Genomic DNA, 24,589 nt, shown 5'->3' on the forward strand with positions numbered 1-24,589 from the left:
CCCCGCCCGCCCGCGCCCCGGCTTCACCCACCAGAGCGGGGGGCGCGCGGGGCGCGGGGGGCGCGCGGGGCGCGGGACGGGCTAAAAGTCGGCGGCGCCGCCGACGGTACAAAAATAGGGGCGCGGGGCGGGGCGGGGCGGGGGCCGGGGGGCGGGGCGGGGCGGGGCGGGGCGGGCCCGCCATGGCTTGGGCTACTTGAGCAGCGCCTTGTAGAGCAGCAGGGAGTGGCTGGTCTCGCGCTCGTTCTCCAGGCAGAAGATGAGGTCCCTGAGGTTGACGCGCGTGATCCGCTGCCGCGCGAACTGCCGCGGGCCGCCGCCGCCGGAGCCGCCGGGCAACGCCGCGCCGGGGCCCGAGCCCTGCGGGGACGCGCGGTCAGGCCGGGGCGGGGCGGGGCGGGCCGGGGCGGCCCCGGCGCCATACCCGACCCGGCGCCCGACCCCGACCCGGCGCCCGACCCCGACCCGGGGCCCGACCCGGAGCCCGACCCGGCGCCCGACCCCGACCCGGGGCCCGACCCGGAGCGCGACCCGGCGCCCGACCCCGACCCGGGGCCCGACCCGGCGCCCGACCCGACCCGGGGCCCGACCCGGAGCCCGACCCGGCGCCCGACCCGGCCCGACCCCGACCCGGGGCCCGACCCGGCGCCCGACCCCGACCCGGGCCCGACCCGGAGCGCGACCCGGCGCCCGACCCCGACCCGGGCCCGTCTCCCGCAGCCGCCGGCCCCGCGCCCCGGCCACCCGCGCCGCCGCCCGTGGCCAGCAGGTGGCGGGCGCGGCCCGCGCAGACCCGTCCCCGCGCGGCTCCGGCCCGCCCGGCGCGCGCGGGACACTCCAACCACCAGGCCAGCCCGGCGCGAGCCCCGCGGGGGACGGGGCCAGAGGCCCGGGCGAGGAGGGGCTCGCGGCGGCGCCCACAGGAGCCAGGCCGCGGAGGCGGCGCGGTGAGGGCTGGACAGGGAGCCCCGAAACCAGCTGACCCAGCCCCACCGAGACACACAGGGCCCCGGGAAGGGGGTGGACTCGGGCGGAGGGACGGCCAGGCCCGGCCAGCTCTCCCCTGGCCCTGCGCAGGGCCCTGCCCCACTCTGCAGAGGCACCAGCGCCCAGGACTCGGGACTCTGGCCAAGGCTGCAGAGACCTGGGGCACTCAGGGACGTTCGGGCCAGAAGGCGGGCACCTGGAGCCCACAGAGGACCCGCCCCAGGCTCCAGGCAGCTCCCAGGCCCAGGCATTGCAAGGCGGAGGCCGCAGACCGGAGCCCTGGGGCGGGCGGGCACGGGGCAGGCCGGCGGCAGGGACGGCGGGCTCCGAGGACAGAGCCTGCAGGCCACTGGGCCTGGACCACAGGGCTGCCCACCCCGCTGAAGGAGCAGCAGGACCCTGCCAACACCTCCCTGAGGACGACAGGAGGACAGACGGACGGCAACTTAGAGGGACGGTGCTCACGTCCCAGTGGCCGGGGAGATGTACCTCAAGCAGCCGGACAGGCAGCGCCAGGACGGCCACTGCCCGGGGCACGAGGCCTCTCACACCTCAACACACGGACCTGGGCTCCTGGCCCGGCACATGGGAGCCCAGACGCCCCCTTGGGCCTGACCAGACAGAACCAGCGGCCCTCGGCTCCCTAGGGAGGGGCAGCCTGCAGGGCCTCTGCCGGGGCCTGCTCTCCGGCTCTGCGCTCACGGAGCCCGGGGGCCGGGGCCGCGCTGGCCCAGCTCAAATCAGAGGCTGCAGGGACCGAATGACCAGAGCCCCAGCTCAGCCTCGGTCCCCACAACCACAGGTCCGCACAGCAAGGGGCCGCTCGCCGCAGGAGGTAGGATGCGCCCTGGACAGGTCAGGAGCCCCAGCTCCGCCCCAGAAAGCCCCTGGGGCTGGAGGAAGGGGGCGCCGCCTCGCCCCAGGGAACGGCGGGATGGGGCCAGCAGCCGGCTCCGCCAGACGCCAGAGACGGGCATCCTGCTCCGAAACTGAGACGTTACAAGGCACTAGAAAGCGTAAAACGCCACAAATGGGAATGAGCAAGCAGCGTGACAAAAAAAAAAATCACAAATAAAACTTCTTTTGAGAAATGAAGACTAAACTGGGGAGCGGGGCAGGAGCTGGCCGCGGGCGTTCCCAGGGCGGCGGCCGCTCCCTAGGCGCTGGCAGGCTTCTCCCGCCCCCTCGCCAACACCGCAGCGAAAGTAAAGCGCCGACAGCAGGAGCCGCAGCAACCCAACTCCCGCAGCGCGAGAGCCCGCGGCCCTGGCGCTCCACCAGGCGCCCAGGGGCCAGCTCGGCCGCGGCCACGAGACAGACGTAAACAGGCAAGCGGCCGGGCCTAGGGCAGCAGGAGGCTCCGGCCAGGCGGGCAGCGGTGGACCCGGTGAGAGGCAGCTCTCCCGGGCCGGGCGGGCAGCGCAGCGCATCGCAGCAGGAGGCCCAGCACACAGGGCGGGAGCAGCCCGGGCGGGGACACAGGCCCGCCAGGCACCCTGACCCCAACGCTGGGTGCAGAGGAAAAAGTCAGCCTGAAGCAGAGGCCCCGGCCCGGCACCTAACACAGACCAACCCCAGATGCTTGGGGGCCCCCTCTAAGCGGCCCACGAGAGGACCCGGCCAGGGCGTGGGAGCACCAGTCAGGGGGCGCTGGTGGCCAGGACGGCCTCGGAGGAGCCCCGAGCGGCACGCAGCCTCAGGCCGCTGGCCACCTCCGAGGACAGGGTTCCAGATCTGCAAAACTGCCTGGGAACCTCCGTCTCTCCATGAGCAGACACCCCGCGCTGGCGCCCCGTGGTGAAATAGAGGGGCTCAGGGACAGAGGGAAAGGCAGAAGACGGCCACCTCCCGGCGCACCGCCCTGCAGGCCTGACGTTCACAACTGACCTCTCAGGGCAAAAACAAGGTGATGCGCGGGCTGAGCCCTCACAGCCAGCAGCGGGGTGTGGACCCCGGGGACCCCCGCACACAGACGGGTCCCCAGGTCTGGGCTCCGAGGACCAGTGACGCCAGCACCCACACAGGGCCCTCTGGGGCTCTGGGCGAGGGGCCGCAGCCCACCCATACCTCCGTGCCCGACCCCGGGCCTGGCGAGTCCACTTTCCTCTTCTTCCGCGGCCCAATGGCGGCCAGCGCCGTGAGGTTGGCGTCCCGCTGCCGCATCTGCGCCAGCTCTTGCTGCTGCATCTTTGAGGGGAACAGAGGATGTCGGTCCACGCACGTGACCTCTGCTTACTACAGACGCCAGGGGGGCTCCTGACACTTTCTAAATTAAAGCATTTTTAACATTCTCACTTTTTTTAAACAGGGAGCATAGGGCCTCCCCAGTGGCGCAGCGGTCGAGCGCTGGGCTGCGAAGCTGCCCGCAGCCTCTGCAGCGCCCGTTCGATCCCCGGCCGCAAGCGAGGGTCCCCCATGGCGCGCAGACCTCTCCTGCCGCCCGCTGCTCCCCTCAGCAGTGTCCTTCGGTCCTTCTGCCTGCTCTGCTCCCCGCTCTGGCTCTGGTGAATCCTCTCACCCTCCCGCGCTTCTGACTGCACCCAGTGCTTGTGTAAATAAATAAATAAGTCTTTTTTAAAAATTAAAATAAAACAGGGAACATAGTTTACCACCAGAAGGAGGAAGCAGCACCTGCTTGTCTTAAAAATTCAGGAAATATGAACAAATTCTAAAAAGAGCCGCTAACTGCCGCTCAGCAGGAGGCAGACTGCAGAGAAAAGCCTTCACCAAACCACGGAGTGCCGCGCGGCCCACCCGCGCCACTGCCGCTGAGAGCGGGCCCCTCCCGCCTGCCGGACAGGGGGCTGGACATGGGCGCTGGCTGGGGCGCAGCGGAGACCCTGCCCGGAGAAAGCTCACCTCTTTCGCCTTCTGCTTCAGCCGTAATTGTTCCGGATCTTCTTGTCTGGATCGAGACTTTTTTTCAAAGAGATCAAAAAGAACAGTAAGTTAGGACCGCGTGTGACCCGGCCGTCTAGCCCCACGACAGGGCACGGTGCCAACCTCCCTCACGCGCGGAGCACAAAGCCCCTCCTGGAAAGAAATGAAAACGTAAGAAGATCAACAGCGTCTGCACACCAGCCGGGCGCCCAGGCGCTGACCGGACCACGAGCCAGCGCGGCCCTGCCCACTGCCCTCCCCAGCCCAGCCCCCACCACCGGACGAGCGGCTGGGGCTGGCCACGTGCCTTGGCCGCCCGCATCAGGATCTCCCGCTCCTGCTCGTCCTTCCTCTGCTTCTCAATCTGGTCGAGCTGTTCAAAAAACTTGAGCTGAGCCCGGACGTCACTGGCCTGCTCGTACCTGTCATCATCCTGCAGCAAAGCGACAGACCGAAGTCATGGACCTGGGGGCCCAGCTGGGCTGCACACAGCCCCGCTGTGCAGGCCCCACAGGAGTGCTGACCCAGCAGCCCCCCGAGACCCCCCGATCTCAGAAACTCTCATTGGGGTCACCCTGGGACCCTTCGTCTACTTCGGCATTTTCAGCAACACTAACGCGCCTCTGCGGCGGCTCAGGGAGGTGGCTGCGGACTCTCCCCTCGCCCTGCAGGCAGGTGGAAAGCCACCGCTGCAGTGCCCCCGAACAGCACCGGGCGCAGGGGCGGCCGTCCACTCGGTGCCTGCACTGAACCTGGCGCTGGTGCAGTGCGCCCCTCCACGCCCGGCCAAGCCCTGGGCGCCCACAGGCAAGAGGCTCCCGATTTCCAAAGGCAGACAGGTCGCCTGGTAGAGGTGAACAGCCCCGCAGGGCGCGCCCCCCCCCACCGCCCACCCCTCCCCCAGCTGGGGGGCAGAGCACGTGGCTGGGGCAAGTGGCCACTTCCCTGAACCCGCCCGGCTCCGCAGTCCGGTCTCAGAGCACAGCCGGCCGTCACCTTGTAAGAGAAGTTCTTTTGCTGGGCCGTTTCCGATATTTTTTCCACCAGGCTCTGCAGCCTCTGCTGCGTGGCGTGGGAGACGTAGCTCACAACGTCAGGGTGCAGCTCCGTGATGCCGTGCTTTTTACCTAGGGGTTGGCACATGAATCTCTCAGCCACCGGACCCGCGGCCTCCCTCGCCACGCTGCTGTCCGCTCCCACCCACCAGTCACTGCTCTAGGCCGCGACCGGCAGCCCAAGCGCCCGGGGCGGGGAGGGGCCCCGCGGCTCCCGGGAGCACCGTGTCCACACAGGGACGCCCGCGGGACGCCGGGGCAGCAGGGGCACCTCGCGCACCTATCTCCAGGATCCTCCTTTGCAGAGGGGCCGGGAGCAAGAAGGTCTCATCTTTGCAGGACCGCGTCAGGGTGCCCACCAGCTCCGAGTTGGTGGCTAAAATTCTAGCACTTTCTTCGGACAGGTTCACTCCTGCCATTGACGCAACATCGTTGATGTCGTCATCATCCCTTCAGAAAAGAAGGCGACATCACTAACTGAAGGGGGGCCCCTCGGGGGCACTAGCAAGGCTGCGGGGAACCTGCTCTTCCCAAATCAGAACCGCAGGGAAGCAGATCTGGGTCTGCACTCCCCGGAGCGCTGAGGGACAGGGCGGGGGGGTGGGCATGGGCAGAGGGCTCGCCAGGGCTAGCGCTGGCAACACCCCCACTCAGCGCACGTCGCCTGGGCCCTGCCCCCCACCCCCCAACTCCTTAAAGGCTGTCAGCAGAGGCAGGGCTTAGAAACGACTGCAGACCCGCGGGGACCCCAGGGCAGCGCAAACACCGTCGCCTGTGCGCCGGGCCCAGACCGCCCTCCTGGCCAGTGGACACTGAGCAGGACGGCGCTGAGCAGGCTCCGTGTGCCTCCGCCCCTGGCACGCCGGGACAGGTGGACGCGCGCTCGGTTCCCGGGAGGGGCAGGTCCCGTGAAAGCCTCGGGGCCCCTGAAGCTCGCACCCCTCCTAAACGATGGCCGCGCCACCCCGCCCCTCGTGTCCCGCTGTCTGGCCCCACGACCAAGGACAGGGCGTGGGGAGGCGTCCGAGAGGCGGAGGGACGTGCGTCCCGGGCTGCCCATCGGCTCCCGCTGCGCAGGGCCCCCACACGCGCTCGCGGAGGAAGTCGCCCCAGCGGCCAGTGGCCAGCGGCCGCGCAGCGAGGATGCCCGCCCCTTACCGAAACGAGCCTCCCCCGGGCTCCTTGAGTTTATTTTTCTGAGCAGCAGCTGCCTGGGCCGAGACAGTGGCAAGAGCTTTGGTTCCCGGTAACACAGCGGGTTTCACCACGGGGACTGCAAAACGGGAGACAGGCTGTCCCCGCCGCCGGGACCTGCCCTGGCCGGGGCGACGGACAGGGAGGAGCCGCCCACACCACAGCTTCCCGCCTCTGTTGAGCTGCTTCCACGCGGCAGCGACCTGCACCAGCGCGTGGCACAAGGGGCACAGGGTGGGGGGTGCCCGCAAGGGAGATAAGGGAGATGGGGCGATGGGGGCGCGCCGGAGGCAGCGTGGGCTGCGGGACCCACCTGGCTGCAGCGGGTTGAGCTGGATCTGCTGGGGTGTGGTGAGCACGATGCGGCTGTGGGGCTGCCGGAGTGCAACCATGGGCGTCTGCGTCAGCGTCACCTGCGGGGGCCGGAGCAGCGCCCCAGGCTTGGGCGGCTGCTGGATCACCTGTGGCAGAGTCCAGCACTCAAGGCCGGTACACCCTCCCAGGGCGGCCCCACCAGCAGCTCCTGCGCGAGGGCAGCGCTATGTGGCGCTGAGGCTCTGGGGTGGGGGGCTCTGAGGCCCCACACAGCAGAGGCGGCCAGGGCCCCAGAGCTCGAGGGCCTCGCTCTGCCCCTCTAGGGACAGGGGTGGCTCTGACACCGGTTGGGTGGCAGCTGCCCTCAGTCCCGCCTGCACCCCTGGAGCCACAAGAGCCATGGCCCACAGCCCCAGGGGCAGCAGCCCGCTCACCCAGCCCACCGGGCGGGACACTCTCTGGGGCCTGGCCCTGCCTGTGCCCTCAGGCCCCAGGCGCCGTGTCTCTAGCGTGGCCAGAGGTGAGCAGGGAGGGAGCACTGCCCGCCTGCCAACCTGCGTGGGCTGCGTGAGGCTGATGACCGGGGGCTGGAGGGCACTGGTTGCCGTGGCTGCCGTCTTCCCGGCCGTGCGCTGGACCGAGCTGCTCAGCACAACGGCCGTGAGGGCCGTGGTGGCCTGCGAGGCGGGTGGCGGCTGCTGCTGGCTCTGCTGGATGAAGGCCGCGGAGTCGGGGGTCAGCTGTCTCAGGGCGGGCAAGCTCCTCTGGGCGGAAGACAGATACGGGTGGGCGGCCGCACAGCGCAGGACCCTCACTCCCTGGCCCGACTTGGGGGAGGAGCGCAACCCCACAGTGCAGCCCAGCCCCCAGGGGGCCCGCTGTGGGGGCACCAGCGCCCCCTGCAGACAGCAGCGAAGCAGGGCCCTGGGGGCGCCAGGTTCCTGCAGCCCCTCTGCCTGGGAGCAGGCCCCACACGGCCCCTCAGGGCGCACCACTGCAGAAACACCTCTCCTGTAACACCCCGACAGGCCCACCCGCTGCACCCCAGGGACCTGGGGATTACCTTCAGGAAAGGCACAAGGTAAGGTTGAGGTGAAGAATTAAGTTCTCGATATAACCTGCTAGTGAAATCTTCTGCTTCGATTTTTCCATCCTTAAAAACAAAATTCACACTGAATTTCTAACATGAATGAAGTCCTGGACGCCCCAGGCCCCAAGCTGCATTCACACCGAGCCCACTTCGGGGCGGTGGGGCCTCCCAGCTGGACGCTGGCCCTGGGCACAGGCAGCCCCACTCAGGGCCTGCTGCCCACAGCCCCCACGCCACGGGGCCAGCCAGTGCGGGTGCCACAGGGAGTCGGGGACAGCTCGCTAGATCCACCCCATGCACTGAGCAGCCCCGGCCAACTCCAGGGGGAGGCCGAGGGTGGGGCACAGGCCCGGGTGCACCAGACCCCTTCGCCGCGTTTTCTGGCCTCAGCATTTTCTGCCTGAGGCCGTCAGGAGAGGCGAAGTGAGGAGGGCGGAGCAGCCCCAGGCCCTGCAGCCGGGCGCTCTGCGGGCCTCACCAGCAAGCTCTGCACCAGCTCCTTCACGTTGGCGGCAGTCTCCGTGGACTGTTTCCCGGATGAAGCCAGTTTTATTAACGTAGATAGGAAATTTTTGCATTTCTTCACGTTTTCCATCGTTTCCTGAGTCCAAGGTAAAGACAGAGGGATGGCGTCTTGAGGCAGGCCCCCGGCTCCGCCGGAGGAGCAGGTCCAGCCCAGCTCCCGGGCCCACTCGCCGGCCCCCACCTCTTGCGGCCCAGGTCCCCGGGGCTGCACTAAGCGAGAGTCAGGCGGCATCTAAACGCTCACGAGGGAGCTGAGCCGCGCTGGCAGCTGACAGGAGGCGCTGGGCAGAGAAACAGCAAGTTGGGGCGCTGGCACAAGGCCCCCACGAGCACCCAGGCAGCCCAGTGGGCATGCTGACTACTGGGTCAGTCGCTGCAGCTCCCACACAGTCCTCATGGGGGGGGCTTGGCCCCGTGGTGCCTGGGGGCCAGCCTGGGTACTCACCGTGGCAGCCGCGGAGGTGGTGGTGGCACCGGGCACCGTGCGCTGGGGGGTCGCCGTCTGCACCGCCGTTGCCGTCCCGAGCTGGGTGTTCTGAGCCGCGCCGCCCAGGACCAGCTGGGGCTAGGAGAACCGGGGCTCTGAGCGGGCGCCCAGCCGGCGCAGACAGGGTGCACAGGACGGCTGGTGGGGGCCGCTGCCAGGCCGCGGCCCACCCACTGTGGGCCTAGCGGAACGAAGCCGGCAGAGCCCAGCGCCAGGCCACGAGGCACCCCTGTGAGCCGCCTGCCCGTTGCCAGCGCAGGCGCAGCCAGCAGGGACCGAGCCGGACGCCACCAGGCAGCCGCCTGCGCTCCCTCAGCCGGGCAGAGGCGTCCTGCTTGGACCCCGCCGCCCCACGTGACGGCGCCGGGACCTCTAGACTGTGCTTTCCCGACCTCCAAAGCCCATCTTCCCGCTCCAGGTTTTAAAGGCCCCGTCCTCCCTCCCGGAGCGGGAGCCGTGCAGCCCGAGCTCGGCTCACAAGCCATCCGGACAGGCCGCCCGCAACCTGACCCCGGGACGCGGCTCCTGGGCCTCAGTGCTCTCCCCTCGCGATGCCAAGCACCGGCTACTTCTGCAGCTAAAAGCTCCAAGCAGAGAAACCTCGAAGAGGACGAGGAAGGAACCGCCAGGGTGGGGGGTGGGGGGACGGGCGTGGCCTGTCTGGTCGTGGGGCACACGCGCACTGCCCCAGCGGTCGGCCTGCTCGTCCCTGGCCTCCTCAGAACGTGACCACCCGGGCACTGTGGTCGGCTAGGCTGGGGGCTCTCTGGGGCTGCACCGCCCACATGCCGGGCACAGGGCCGCGTGACCTTGCCAAGGGGCCATCCTCATGTGCCTGGTGCTGAGCTCTCGTGGCTTTTAAGCCTCCCTGAGAGCCATGGCTGGCCGAGCTCACACCTGCCCGGGAGCGCCCCAGCCCTGCTCACCTGCACTCCAGGCGGTCGCTGCAGCGCGGGGCTGGGCTGCACCGTCGTCTGCGCCTGAGACACCTGCTTGATAATGGCTGTTGGGGTCACCTGCCGTGCAATTATTGGGGTTCCGGGGGCCTGGAGACAAGTAAGAGCCACTGAGCAGGACTCCCCATCACCGTGCACCCCAAAAGCCACCCGCAAAGAACTAGGGCACGCAAGTGGCTTGCAGTTTTCAGGAAGTCACCCTGGCTCTCCGGTACCCCGCCAAGCTGGACGGCATGACCGGCCCTCCCAGACCTGGACACAAGAACAGTCAGAGCCAAAGAAGATGCCGGGGGGCCCGAGGCGCTGGCTCCCGGCGCCGGGAGTGGCGGGAGAGGAGCTGACGGCAGATAGGCGAGGCAAACACACGGGGCATCACTCCACAGAGCTCCCCGCCACGAGAACTGCCCTGAGCCTTTCGGGGTTCAACAGCGGGGCTGTGGCATCTCGGAATGCACCCTCCAGGCCGCTCCAGGCTCTGCTGTAGGTGCTGCCGGCCAGCTAGCCCAACAGAGCGGTCCGGCCCCAGGAGACTGAGGGCAGCCGAGGCCCACTCCTGCTACCAGCTGGGGTGCAGGCAGGGACCCTATGTGCAAGCTCCTGGAGGGGCCCACACGGCCGCAGCAGGTCCTCGGCGCCGGGCACCCCCACGACAGCAGCAGCCTCGGCCCCACAGCCCCAACACTCCCAAGGCCTGAGCTCGGCCCTCGTCGTCCCGGGACAGCTCCGGTGGGATCTCCACCAGACGGAACGAAGACGGAGGCTCAGGGCGAAGTCCCAGGACAGACAGAGGGGCCAGGACAGGGGCCCCGGACTCACCTGCACGGCAGAGATCTGCACGGGAGGGGCCCCGGTGGGGGTGGCAGGGCGGGGCGCCATGCTGGTCTGCGGCTGGGCCTGGGCATGGGCCTGGGCCTGCATCTGGGCCAGGGCCTGCTGGGGGATCATCAGCAGCTGCCCGTTCTCGCTCCGCACGAGGACCATGCCTGGGGACAGAGGGGCTGGCCTTGAGGAAACGACCCTGCTGGCCAGAGAGACCCTGGCCGGGCGGGAAGAAGAGGCCACCAACATACAGACTCACTCACGTTGCCGGTCAGCCGGGCCAGGGCCACCGCCACAGGGACGCCGACACCCATGCATGCGTCCCCTACACGGCTCACAACACGGCCGCCGGCCCCAGCGCCCGGGGCAACCCGCCCTGCCCAGACCTGGCCTGTCCACCGGGGCCCGTCGCCACCAGCACTGGAGCCTGTAGGCCGGCTCTGCCCCACCAGGGCCCCCGACACGTGGGCTGGGCCACACAGACCTGGGCACCCAAGACAGGCACGGGGAAGGACGCTGGCCCGTGTGGCTCCGGAGCCAAGTGACCGGAGCGCAAACCCTGCCAGCCGGCCCGACCGGGCCCTGGCGGCACACACGGCCAGCAGCGCAGCCACCTTTGCTCCATCCAACTCACGGGGCGGGGGGGGGGGGGGGCCAGGGCCCACACCCTCCCTCCCAGGGCCAGCATACCCAGCTCCACGCCCGGGGCCGGGCCCAGGGAGGGCAGGGAGACGCGGCGGCCGGGGGCGCCCTGGGAGCCCCGGCATCAGGCCGTCATCCTCCGAGCCTGCTGGCTTCGCTCCCGCCGCCCGGGGTCCAGGACGTCACTGAAGTCACTGGGCCGGCTCCTTGGCGAAGCCAACGATCATCGGCGGAGGCCCCCGCGCCCGCCCCACTCTGGGCGAAGCACCACGCAACGCCCAAAACAGCCTTCTGCCCCTCGAGCGAGGCAGACCTGAGGCCGCCGCCCGACCCGGCTGCTGCGAGGAGCTGCTCGGGGCCAGGAGGGCGTCGGGCGCTACCCAGACAGCAGGCAGCCCGGTGCCTGCCCCAGGCTCCATGCAGGTGGAGCAGCCCCTTGCAGCCAAGGACCACCAGGAGCACCCCAAGCCCACGCAGGGTGGGGACCAGGGGAACACTGCGAGCACCCGGCCACCCCGCCCAACCACTCCCTCCTCTGCCCTGGGGACCGGCCAGCGGCGCACAGCCAGGCCCGCAACTGGCTCAGAGCCGACGCGCACCTCAGCCGTCAGAAGCTTCTCCCCACAAACTTCACATCAACGCGCTTGTGACAAGGGCCCCGGAGCAGCAGCACTGTGGTCCACGGGGGCCAGGGTCCCGGAGGGCCTGGGCAGCGGCGGGGGCAGGAGACGCTCAGCCACTGGCCGCAGCGGCAGGGCCACGTTGTGGCCTCAGCCTGCCAGCGCCGGCGGGCAGAACAGCTGCAGCGTCCCCTCGCGCGGCCTTCTGTCGCCCCGGCCCAGGGAGGAAGCCCAAGCACGCACGGGCGGGGCCCGGCACAGACACTCGGGGACCGTGCGAGGGACAGGCCCCACGCAGGCCACTCGGCCAGTGGGGACCGGGTGCCAGGGCACGACAGCAGCCCCTGACTGGAGCGTGCGGGGGCCAGGGCGGCCCCCCAGACACCCCGGCCGCACGCACAAACCAGAGCGACCCTGGTCTCGCTCTGCGTGACCCGCCTCTGACCTCCCGTGTCGGCACCTTCTGTATTTTTAACCGAAATGTAGGTCAAGCAGAAGCACACGGTGACCGGCACTTTCAACCCACCCGGGAGCCCTGGATGACCTCACTTCCGGGGAAGCGCTTCTGGGCACAGGCTGGAAGCCGGCGGGCGCCGAGGCCCCTCCCTGTGCCCTGCCCAGAGCCCGGGCAGACCCAGCTCTACGGGCACCCGGCACCGTCCCAGGCACCAAGACCATGGACCCCACGTGGGGTCGGTAAGGCATGGCCCCGGCCATTCTGTAAGCCTCGAAGTTTTCAAAGTAAACATTGAAGATGGGAGATGCTTTGACCTCCAGGGGTGCAAACTAAGAGCTCGCCGGAGCACCCCTTGAGGGACACTCGCCTGCGGCCAGGATGGAGAGCACCCTGGTGTGGTGGGGAGGGCAGCGGCCATGGCTCAGCTGGTCAGGAGCACAGAGGGTCCCGGCGTGCTCACAGCCCCCGCCTGTCCAGAGACCGCAGAGGGCAGCCCTGAGCCCACCTGCGCCTCCCTGACCGGGCCCACAGCACACGAGGGGTTGAACTGCATCCCCACTGGGGGATGCTGCCCCCCCACTCTGGAACCGCCCTGGGGATCAGGTCCATCAGCTTAAACTGGGGACAAGGCAGGTGGGTCTAAGAGGAACCGGCCCAAGAAGCCCAAGCACTGATCGGCTGGCCTGGCTGACCCTCTGCTGCGCGACCTGCTGGAGGGGCCCCACCTGGCCCTCCAGGCCTCGGCGCGGGAGCTCAGGGCGGGCGGACCGACCACGGGGCCAGCGGGGCCTGTGGAGCTCTGGGCTCCGGCAACCCTTGCCCTGCCCTGCCCACCACAGCCCTCTGCCCCGCCCCACCCCAGCCCCGCCCTCTGGACACAGGAGGGCCCCACAAGCCCACCCACGGGTCCAGAGCTGTGGGGAGAGCCAGCGCCTGGCTGGGCCCCGGGTCCAGCTGGTGGAGGAGTGGGCAGGAGGCGGGGACAGCGCCCGGCCGGCCCGGCCCCCAGAGCTCCGGGGAACATCGCCTGGCCTCTCTCAGGCGGCCTCCCCACGGGCCACGCCCACAGCCCGGCCTGACCCCGGCGGTCTGTGCGTGCCCCGCTCCTCTTCCGGCTTCCCGGCTCACGCCGGCCTGCCTGGACCCAGCTCCGCTGCACACACCGTGCCCTCCGGCGCCCACGGCCACGGCGCCCCAGCCCCGCTCCTCCGCCTCAGACCGGCCTCCCTGCCCCGCCAGCCCACCGGCACGCCCGGCGCGGCCCCGCTGCCCCACCCCCAGCTCCCTCTCGGCGCCCGCACCCGACACTGCACCCGCCCGCGGGGCTCTGGAGCAAGGAGGACCCTGTGCCGGAGCGGGATCAGGCACCCCCTGGGCCCCAGCCGCACGGCCCACCACAGGCTGGGGCCCATGGCGGTGGGACCACGTCTGCTGGGCTGCCCGGCCCCATGGGGGGTGGGGGGCGACAGCCCCAGGAGAGGCCGCACCCAGGGGGCCACGGGGCTCCCTCCCCACAGTCCACAAGGACCTGCCGTGAGCCCAGAAAAGGGGAAGTGCAGGCAGGTGGCCGTGGGGGCGGGGCGGGAGGGCAGCCGGGCGCCTCCCTGACTCAGCCCCGCGCCCCGCCTGCTGCCCCGCCTGCTGCCCCGCCTGCTGGAGGGCCACGCGTCCAGAAGCCACGCTGCAGGAGCCTGAGGTGCTGGCGTCCAAGGCGGGTTCCTGGCAGAGGGCGGGCAGCTGTGCTTCCGGCACCCGGTGGGGGCGGGCCCGCGGGCGGCTGGGCAGCCGACAGGACGGCCGGTCCCCGACGGCAGCTCTGCCCACATAGGCGGCACGTGGCTCCCCCTTGCCCACCCCCAGCCCCTCTGAGGTGCCAGCCCCGGGCCATTCTCGGGCACTGGTCCCTGATGCAGTCAGCTGCCGCTGCTGCCCACCCCAGGAGGGTGACCTGCCAACCACGGCCTGGCCTCAGCACCGCCCACAGCTGCTCCCAGCACTCCAGGGCTCTCGGACTCACCGGCTGACCCCTCAGGCCACCCTGCCCTGGGGAGTGTCCCAGGCCAGAGCCTGCCGCTCCCACCACTGGCACCAGCCCGGCAGCCCGAGCATGAAGGAAGCCCCGCAGCGCTGGCCCCTCCAACCTGCTCTGTGCACGCAGGGGTCCAACCACTGGGCCCGGAAACACACCTCCCGAGGCCCTCAGAGTCCAGCCCTGAAGTCCACTTCATGCAGCTACACAAACTGCTGTGGGCCTCCACCCCGCGGGGCTGGGGACACTGAGACCCCGCCACACGCCCACCAGCCTGGGAGCGGCGGCGGGTCCCGTCGACTGACTTTGGGATGGAGACGAGTCAGCGCAGCCCCACCCGCAGGGCACAGAGGCCGGCGCCCGGGCCCCACGCAGCACCCTCCCGCCAGAAGCACCCGCCCGCCAGGAGCAGGGAGCCCACTGCCTGGTGCCCTGGGGCACAGGGCCAGGCGGGCAGCCTAACACTGGGCAAGCCCTGGAGCTGGGGCTGCGAGCCGGGGACTCCTCCCGTGGCTTTGAGAGTCGAGTTCCCCGTCGCTGACGCTCCAGGCGTGTGAGAAGCCAACAACTCAGCTCGGGGTTTTCGCGGCCTATGCAGACACGGGCCTGACCCCACACACGCCGCAGCCGGCCGGGGGCGGGTCAGGGAGCAATCACTAGGCCGGAGGTTCTGAGCACCCCCAGCGGACGCCACGGCAACCGCCGCCGCCAGGTGCACGGCCTCGCAGGGCGGCCCCGCCCGCTTCCTCCTCTCCAGCCAACCGCAGGCGGCGCAGGCCTGGGGAGAAGCGAGGGCCTGGCCAGCCTCCCAGGTGAGAGGCTGAGCAGCACCTGCCTCCCGGCGCGCGTGGGGCAAGTCTGGGGGTCCTGCTGCTGTCAACAAGAAAAGTACCGCTGAGAACTATGCAAATTACCCCAAATCGCAGACAAGTTTCTCCAGAGTCCTTTTACATCGCCGCTTCAAGGTTTTCAAAAACAGTTAATTATGTTTTGATCAACTCACACATAACGAGCTATTTATAAACACTTCCTTCAAGCGAGTCACTGAAGACGACGCACGCTTACACTGACGCGCCGCCGGGCCTGGGAGCACGTCGGGAAGGACCTCTGCTTTATTAGGGTGCAGGGCGGTGAGACCCGTGGGACTTGCAGTGGGGCCAGCCCCGCCTGGCACCGCCCAGCACACACAGCCCCGGGCCCACCGGCGGCCTCGTGGCCAGAGGGGACGGGACCCCGGGCGGCAGGCCCTCCGGCCCGGCCCACTGAGTACCCGGACACCTCCTTAACCAGCTTCCTGCGCGGGGCCCCTGGCAAGCAGGAGTGCACCCTCCTGGCCCAACAGACTCAGGAAGGCAGGGCTCTGCCCTCAGCAGCGAGACCAAGGGCCCCAGGAAAGATCAGAGGAGCAGAACCTCCAACCCCACCAGCAAAACACTCGCCCCACCTCAGGGCGCCAAGAAGTGTGGGCTCCCTGGCCACGGGGCTGGCCTGGCTCCCTGGAGATGACTTTTTTCCTCATTCAAAGGCCACAGCAACCCCGGTGCACGGAGAGGAAAGCCCCCAGCCCACACTGCGGGAGCCACGCTGGTCCCCACATCTGCAACCGGCACGCCAGCGCGGGTCCTCCTGGCCAGGCCCGTTCGCATGGCCAGTGTGCTTCGGTGGGGACCGAGCTGCGGGGTTTCTCTACGCATGTGACCGCAGATGCTTCGGTCAAGGGCAGGGCGTGAATAACAAACACTGCCTGCCTGGGGGGGCGCTCGGCTGGGGGACTTCAGGGCTTCCCCCATCCAACCCTGCCATCTGGCAGGGAAACTGAGGCTCCGCGGAGCCACAGCCAAGTTGGAGCGTGAGCGTCCACCCAACACAAAACCTATACTCTGAGACCGGTGCTGGGGCCAAAGCAGCCACCAGCAGCTCCAGCTCCTGCACCCGCGGCCAGGGCGTCCCCCCAGGTGGAGCCCCAACAGCACTCTCGCGACCACGGCGCTGCTCGCCTCCTGCCCGGCAAGTCACTGGAGTCCCCAGACGGGAGTTGGCGCCCGACCTTTGGAGCGATGGCATTAAGTGAGGAGCGGGCGGGCGGCCCCTAGTCCAGCGCAGGCGGCCGCGACGAGGAAGTGGCCTTCCGTCCCGGGCAGAGCCTGCCCCTCCCAACACCGCAGCCTGGCAGGAGCGAGTTCTCTGGGCAGGGCCGACGCCGGGCAGACGGGCGGCAGGAGCACTCCCGCCGGAGCCCGAGACGTGAGCGGCCTGCCCGTGCACGCCAGTCCCGCGGCCTCTCCAGCTGCAGCCCACTCTGCCCCCGCCAGCGCCCCGGAGCCAGCAGAAGCTGGTCAGGGTGCTGGGCGGCCGCGCCTCTGCAGGGCCCCACTTGGTCCCCGCGCCCAGGGGACAGCCTGGGCCACGTTCCCTTCACCGCAACACAAATGCCACTTTGCGGAGCCATGGGACAAGAGCCACCACCACGGAGCTGCTACTGCGAGTCCACGGGGCTCCTGTGGACACAAGGAGGCGATCACAAACCCCGTGTCTCTGCTCTCCGCCACGGAACTGAGCCCGGGGCAGGCGCCTCCTCATCGGCACCCGGCGCTCTGCAGACCCTGCCGCCCCCTTCCCAGGTCACGCCCCCTCCCTGCACTCACTCAGGCTCGCAGGTGCCCAGATGCAGCCACCTCGTCCAGGCCCATCTTTGACTTCCCAGGGCGCGTGGCCCCGGAGGCGCAGCCCGCGGTGCCTGTCGCCCAGTGCCAGCTGGCGCAGCTCAGCTGGGCCCGGGGACAGACCGGACCTCCTGGGACCCTGGCAGAGCCAGCGCCCAGGGCGGTCACGGGGAGCGTCCCAGGAACGTGAGCCCCAGGTGTCCAGGGCAGCACGTGGAGGGTCCATCCCAAACCGCAGCCCCTCCCCCCGCGAGACGTCGGCTCTGGTGGGACCCTGGCCTCCCCCGGCAGCTCAGCGGGGTGACAGCAGGGCCGGAGCACCAGGAGGCCCCCGCAGGCTGAGGGAAGCGCGCCTGCACGCAGCCACCCCCAGGTGGGAAGGTGCCCCCTCTTCTGCCCGAACGCACAGCTGCAGGAGGGCTCAGGGATGCACCCACAGACACAGGAGCCAGCAGAGCCCGCAGAGGTGGCTCAGCGCAGCCGGCAGCTCAGCTGACAACGCCCTTCCCTCCTCAGGTGCGCAGCCCCCGCCGGCACCCCAAAACACGAGTGCGGGTGGCGGCCCCCACCTGCGTGGAACTCTCCCCCCTGGCGGGCCGGGGAAGCCTGAGCTTCTGAAGACCCCACGTTCTTGCAGGGCGACCAGGGGTTCCTCCCCAGAGCACGAGGGTACAGGGGTGCTGCTCCACCGACCCGGCCGGCGCTCACAGGACCCGGTGCTCTGGCGGGGGTGGGGGAAGCCGGGCACTGCGCGCTCCCACCGCCCAGCCCCGAGCCCCGGGCCGGGCGGGACACTGAGGCACGCCGAGGCGCCCCAGGAGCCGCAGGCCAGCCCAAAGACGCGGGGGACCCCACTTCCTCAGCCAGAAACGACAGTCCCGGGCCGCCTGCCGAGGCCGGGCTGCGCCGGGCACCGACTCCCCCTCCGGGCGCCCCTGGGCCTCCCCCGCGGGCGGGCGGGCGCCGTCCACCCCGACTGGCCAGCCGGGCAGCCCCGGGGACGGCCGCTCCCTCGGGAAGTGGGGGACGTGGCGCCCCCCGCCCCCCGCCCCCCGCGCCCCGCCCGCACTCACCTGGGGGCAGCTGGAAGTTCTGGATGTTGGCGGGGCTCTGCGGCGGCGGCGGCAGGCGCGGGGCCAGCACGGTGGGCGTCAGCGTGGCCCGGATCCCGCCGGCGGCCGGCGCGGGCGCGCGGGGCAGGCTGGCGGCGGCGGCGGCCGGGCCCTTGGGCAGCGCGGCGGGCGCGCCGGGCGCGGGCAGCGGCGGGCCGAGCAGCAGGCCGGGGCCGGGGCCGGGGCCGGGGCCGGGGCCCGCCAGGGGCGGCGGGGGCGCGGCGGGCGCGGCGGCCTTGGGCGAGTCGGCCTTGGGCCCGGGCGCGGGCGCGGGCGCGGCGGGGGGCGCGGCGGGGGGCGCGGGGGGCGCGGGGGGCGCGGCGGGGGGCGCGGGGGGCGCGGCGCCCGCCCCGTTCTGCGCGGGGGGCGCGGGGGCCGCGGCCCCGGGCGGCCGGGCCAGGCCGGCGGCGGCGGCGGGCGGCGGCGGGGCGGCGGCGGGCGCGGGGGGCGCGGCGGGGGGCGCGGGGGGCGCGGGGGGCGAGGGGCGCGGGGCGCGGGCGCGCCGGGGCCGGGCGGCGTCTGGATGACGGAGGCGGCGGGCGGCGCGGGCGCGGGCGGCCCGTTGGGCAGCGGGCTGGCGGCAGGTGCGGCGGCGCGGAGCGGGCTCCCGGGCCCGGCGCTCCCGTTCAGGGCGAGCGCGGCGCCGGGCCGGGCGGCGGGCTTGGCGGCGGGCTCGGGCGCGGCCGCGGCGCCGGCGCCGGCCCCGGGCGCGCAGGCCCCGGGCGCCGCCGCCGCGCCCGGCCCCGGCCCCGGCCCGGCCCCGGCCCCGGCGCGCCGGCCTCGAGCGCGCCCAGCTTGGCGGCGGGCCCTGCGGGGAAGCGGCGGTGAGGCGGCGGCCCGCCCGGCGCCCGCCCGCGCCCAGGCCCGCGCGCCCTACCTGCGAGGGGCGGCTCCGGCGCCGCGGCGGGCGCGCCCTCGGCCGGCGCGGCGGCGGCTCCGACATGGTTCCCGAGCGCGCCGGCGGCCGCGGCCCGGGGCTCGGGCGCGCGGGGCGCGAGGAGCGGCGGGGGCGCCGCGCTGGCCGCCAGCTGCGACTCGAGCGAGCCCACCAGGTCGCTCACCACTTTCTCGTCCACCTCGCTGCTGAAGAAGACCTCGTCCAGCAGATCCGAGCCCGCCGCCATCTTCGCTCGGCCCCCGCCGCCGCCGCTCGGCCGGCGCTGGGCGGGGAGGAGGCTCCGCGCGGGCGGGCGGGCGGGCGGCCGGGCGGGGGGCGGCGCGCGCCGGGCGGGGCGGGGGCGGCGGCCGGGCGGGGGGCGCGGGCGGCCGGCGCGGGGGGAGGGCGGCGGTGCGCAGGCGCGACGGCGCGCCCGCCCCCGCCCGCCGCCCGGCGCCTCGCGATTGGCCGCGGCGCCGCCCGGCCGCCCGCCCGGCGCCCCGCCATTGGCCGCGGCGCGCGCTTAAAAGGCGCGACCAATGGCCGCGGGCGGCAGAGGCCGGGCGGGCGCGGCGGCGGCGGCGCGGGCGCGGGCGCGGGCGCGGGGGGCCGGCGCGGGGCGGGCCGGGCCGGGGCGCGGGGCGCTCTTTGTCTCCGCTCGCCCCAAAATGGCCGCGGCGGCGGGCGGCGGGCCGGGCCGGCCGGGCCGGGGGAGGCGGGGCCGCGCGGCCGGCCCGGGCCCCGAGCCCGGCCCCGCGCGCCCGCCCGGCGTGTCACTTCCTGCGCGCGGGCCCGGCCGGGCCGGCAGTTCCGGCCGCAGCGCCGCCCGCGCTTCCTGTCCCGCCGCCAGGTAAGCGCCGCGCCGGGGGCGCCGCCGGCCGCGGGGCCGCGGAGGGGAGGCCGCCCCGCCCGCCGCGCCCCCGGGCGCGCCCTGGAGCAGGCCCGGGGCCGGGCCTGGCGCCGCGGCGGGAGGGCGGCGGGGCTGGGTCCCGGGGCGCGCGGGGGCGCCGGCCTGAGGCCGCGGGGGAGGCGCGGGCGGGGTCCTCCGAGACGCGCCGCCCCGCCGGCCCCGAGGCCCGCGCCGACCCTCCGCCCCGGCGAGGCGCCCCGCGCCCGGCCGCTGCCCCCGGGCCCCCAGCAGGAGGGGGACGCCGGCCCCTCCGCGCCGCTCCGCGGGGTCTCGAGCCCCGGGACGGCGGCGCCTCGCGCGGCACAGGGGGCCCCGGTCCCCCCGCGCCCGGCCGGGCCCCGCGGTGTCGGCGGCTGACGGGCGCGTGTTTGCGCGCGGAGGGCGCCCCGGGGCCGAGCGCGGCGGGCGGCAGCCGGGGCCGGGAGCCGGCCCGTCCCGGGGAAGGGAAGGCGCCGGGCGGGCTGCGCGCGGGCTGCGGGGAGGCCCGGGCTGGGCAGGGGGCCGCCGGGGCGGGGGGGTCCGGGGGTGGGGGGCCCCCGCGCCACAGGGGCCCCGGCCCTGCATACGCCGCCGGCTGTTCCCGGGCGGCGCCCTCCCTGGGGTCTCGGAAGCGCGCCCCGCACCCCCGTCTGTAGCGCGGACGAGCGTCTCGGGCGGGCTCGGCGGCAGACCACAAACGCGGGCTTTCGGCTGGAACGGGGCGGCCCTCAGAGCCCAGGTGTGGACCTGCCCGCCCGCCCGGTGCTGGGGCTCGGGCGTGTGGCTCCGGCGAGGCTGCGTCTGTCGCCTCCTCTCCGGGACTCCACCCCTTGGGCCTGGGACCTGACGCGGCCTCATCTCGAGAGCCTGGAGCGGCGCCGCGGGCAGCAGGGCCGGGCTCCGGGAGCGCATGGGCTCAAAGGGGCGCCTGTCTCCCAGTTCGCCAGCGGGCAGCGGTGTCCACTGCTGGACAGGAGACCCTTCAGGGAAAGCGGCGAGCACTGTGCCCAGGACTGCAGCCTTGGCGGGTGTGGGGTGGAGACAGCGGCTCCCTGCTCTGCCGGCCAAGAGCATGACCGTGCGCGGCCTGCTCGAGCAGCCAGAGACCAAACCGGGCCACCTGAGCTGCGGGAAAGGCCACTGAAGCTGAGGACGCTTGAGGCGCGCCGCCTCTCCTGGTCGGGACGGACGCAGGCTCAGGCCCTGAAGCCGCCAGGCCTTGCCGCTCTCTTCCAACTCGGCCTCCCTGACCAGGCAGGCCCCTGATGGCCTGTGGGCTCCCTGCACTGGAGTGGCCAGGCCTGCCTCCTGTCCAGGCTGACCAGAGCTGGAGGGGGCGGCCTGAGCAGCTCAGCTACAGGAGACTATTGGCTACGTCCTCCAGACGCGCTTTGCCGGCAGGGCCTGGACACAAACTTGTGTTCAAGGTCAGGCGGCAGCGACCCACCACCACCACCCGGCACCCTTGCCCAGGTGGCCTCCACTGACCCCTCCTTGCAGGCGGCCAGGGCCTGCCTCTCCCCTTCCTCAAGGGAGCACCCGGCCCGTGTCCCCTGGGAAGGCGTGCCTGGCTGCGCTGTGGTTTCCCCAGCGCACAGTGGTTTCATGGAATCGCCTGTTTGGGTTAATTTCCAACAACCAGCTCCTCCAGCTGTGCACTGTGTGCACCACCCATGGGTGGCTTGGGGCCCGGGGACGCAGGGCCTCAGCTCACGTGCAAAGTTAAGCTGTTAGGCTCTGACTGTTTGCCTGCCAGTGAGAACCTAAATTGGAAGCCTTTTAAATGCAATTACTCGAGAGCAACAAAAGTCCTTGACATAAAGCTCACAAAGTGTCCAGGAGCTTGTGCCCCAGCATGCCCGCCGAGCCTGCGCAGGCGCCTCCAACAACCCTGCCCCTTCCAGATGCTCCTTCCTTCCGCCGTGCTGTGCAAGCATCATCTCCTTTCCTTTTTTTTTTTAAATAAATCTGCCCACGTCCACCCCCACCCCCCAAAAAGGTGCAAGACCTAGACCAAAAACAGTACCTGATCGAGAGAAAAACACGGAGGGAAGGACAAGCCCAAGGCCCGGAAAACTAGGCTTTGTAAAAATGCCACATCTCCGCAAACGTAACCGACAGATTTAGCACAAAATGGATTTTCCAATCCCGCAGGGTCTCTACACAGTGGGCTTTGCCCCCAGTCCTGCCGAACTGACCCGCCCACCAACGGCACTACAGCCTGGCCAGGATGCAGCAGCATCAGCCACGGGCCGGTTACTACCGCCTGTTTCCCTGCCTCAGCCTGAGGGCCGCCCAGCCACACTGTGCAGGCAGGCATCAGCGAGACAGCCCCTTTCTGACCCCAAGAGCAGGGAGAGGGCAGTGACACTCTCCGGAAAGCAAAGGGGCACCCAAGAAAGGAAGACACAAGGGAAGGGGAGACCCGAGTCCTATTTTCAGATCGCCGGATCGCGGGCAGCCTCTGCCCCCGGGAGGCAAGAACCAGGTGGCCGAGCCGCGTCCTGGAGCAGAGCCTGGGCCTGCCCCTCACAGCTCTCCTGCCTCTGACACAGCACAGAAATGATAAAACCAACGCTCTCGTTAGTAGAAACGAATTCAGTCACCACAAAGAACAGCACGTCCAGGATACAAACCAAAAAAAAATTTTTTAAAGATTTGTTTATACGAGACTGGGGTACAGGCCAGAGACGCGAGGGTGAGGGGAGTCACCAGAGACAGAGCGGGGAACAGAACAGGCAGACTGATGAAATACACCGCTGAGGGGAGCAGCGGGGAGACCGGAGAGGTCTGCTGTGCCATGTGGGACTCTCCCTGGCCGGCCGGGGATCGAACCCGCGCTGCAGAGGCTGCGGACAGCTTCACAGCGCTGCGCCACCGGGAAAGCTCCCAACTCAAAATTTTTCATGCAAAGGAGAATGTTAGCCATTCTCAATCAGTTGATCGATAAAAGTAATAGAAACTGACCCCTACATGACCAGGAGAGTGAATTAGCAAAGATTTGAAAGTAATCATCATAGCTATAATCCCCGATACAAATAAAAGGTGCCTTTCACAGCAGACCTCTCGTCTCCCCACTTTCCCCTCAGCAGTGGATTTCAGTGGATCTGCCTGCTCTGCTCCCCACTCTGTCTCTGGGGAGTCCCCTCATCCCCTCACCTCCACACTTGCAGCCCGTGCCCATGCTCTTGTGTGCATAAATAAATCTTTAAAAAAAAAAAAAACCTAAATGATTTAGAAGATGAAATTTCAGAGGGAATAGGTATAAGACAAAGAGCAGGAATAGGCCTGAGCGCGTCCCTCCAACCGCCGTGTCCAGCGCGCAGCCCCTCGAGCGCAGGGACAGGGTCCTGCAAGCAGGCAGCAAGCCGGGCAGGGCGACCTCCCGGGCACCGCACCCTAGCATGGCGCGGCAAGCTTCCTTGCAGGTGGGGGGCCCTCGCTGAAAAGGCTTCCTCGTCGGGAAGACAATGGTAAGCTGGTGCATCCCTCCCCACAGCTTCACACGAAACGGAGGAAGAGGCGGCCCCACAGGCGCCGCGGGGCTCAGCACCCCTCTGGCAGCAGCCTCCGCGGGACGCGGGCCTGGGCCCCTGGGCCAAGCGGCAGGTCTTGGCCAAGGGATGGACGCTGCCCAGCACACCCTCCGCCTGGGCACCCTCGGCCAGACAACGAGGTGCTGGCTTCACTTTCACGCAGGCTCCAGCAGCGCAGAAGGATTGAGACCACACGGGCTGCTTTTTTATTGTTTGGGAATTTTTTCCCTTTTTCTTTTTAAAACCAGTAGAGAGGTAGCTATGAAAACCCCACATATTTGGGAGTATCTCAGGAACCCTTGGGTTAAACAAAATCACGGGAAATTAAAAAATACTTGGAACAGGGCCTCCCCGGTGGCGCAGCGGTTGAGCGCTGGGTTGCGAAGCTGCCCGCAGCCTCTGTGGTGCCTGTTCGATCCCCGGCTGCTCCCCGGCCACCGGAGGAGGGTCCCGCATGGCGCACAGACCCCTCCTGCCGCCCGCTGCTCCCCTCAGCAGTGTCCTTCGGTCCTTCTGCCTGCTCTGCTCCCCGCTCTGGCTCTGGTGAATCCTCTCACCCTCCCGCGCTCCTGACTGTACCCAGTGCTTGTGTAAACAAACAAACAAACAAATAAAAATGCCTCTAAAAAAATAAAAATACGAAAATAAAAAAACTCCTCGGGCAGCCAGGAGCAGCCGGGCAGCCAGCTGGGCGGCAGGCAGCCCGCAGGGCCTGTGGGGGGCAGTGAAGCATCTGTGTGAGGGCGGGAGGACTCCGAGCCTGTGCCTGCTGCTTCGCCAACCCCCTCCACACCCCAGCCACGGCCCCAGGGTCGTCCTCGCCCGACCTGGACACCAGAACCACCACGGCACAGCAGGGACCAGAGAGGCGATCTGCTCCTACCGTGGTCGGAGAGACAAGGTGACGCGAGGATCCTAGTACAGGGCGCCCAGGCTCCTCTGGGGGACTCAGCGGGTGGAGCCTCGGGGGCTGGGAACCCTCCCGCCCACCCCCAGGGGTGACAGACAGGAGGACACAGACCAGACCCAAGGGCTCAGGACCCCAACCAGGATGCCCCCAGTTCAGCGGTCTGTTCTCATCAGCTCCCTGTCCCCCCCAGTTGCAATAAAAAATACCTAAGATCAGATGCAGCGTTGTGATCATTTGAGGTGCGCGGTGCTGGCTGCTCGGAGTACTGGCATTGCTGAGCAAAAGGTCTCCAGAACCTTAACCGGTGAGTGTTCTTTTTTAAAGATTGATTTATTTTTGCATAGAAGAGTTGGGGTACAGGCCAGAGGTGTGGGGAGGTGAGAAGACGCCCCACAGTGAGGAGAGAACAGGTGGATCCACTGAAACACACCGCTGAGGGGAGCAGCGGGTCAGCACCCTGGCCAGGGACAGCCTGAGACAGACCCCTGGGCCACAGGGAGGCCCCCAGAGAGTCTTCACATCCATCACCCGGGACCCCTCCCCACC

General features: G+C 70.3%; 1 protein-coding gene across 1 annotated transcript; it reads right to left on the bottom strand.

Annotated features, from left to right (window-relative positions):
• Positions 1–172: 172 nt before the first annotated feature.
• Positions 173–18,989, bottom strand: TAF4 (TATA-box binding protein associated factor 4). The gene is given in 17 exon segments (XM_037501046.2): positions 173–360; positions 3,055–3,174; positions 3,847–3,903; positions 4,175–4,300; positions 4,864–4,994; positions 5,203–5,372; positions 6,081–6,195; positions 6,430–6,577; positions 6,947–7,195; positions 7,495–7,584; positions 8,000–8,122; positions 8,492–8,611; positions 9,460–9,579; positions 10,306–10,472; positions 17,793–18,282; positions 18,285–18,592; positions 18,595–18,989. Coding segments are annotated over 17 exon segments (3,063 nt in total). The 5' UTR covers positions 18,956–18,989; the 3' UTR covers positions 173–192.
• Positions 18,990–24,589: the final 5,600 nt, after the last annotated feature.

This window comes from Talpa occidentalis, unplaced genomic scaffold (assembly GCF_014898055.3).
Source record: "Talpa occidentalis isolate TD23 unplaced genomic scaffold, MPIMG_talOcc4v2.1 talOcc4.10, whole genome shotgun sequence".
Lineage (NCBI taxonomy): Eukaryota > Metazoa > Chordata > Mammalia > Eulipotyphla > Talpidae > Talpa > Talpa occidentalis.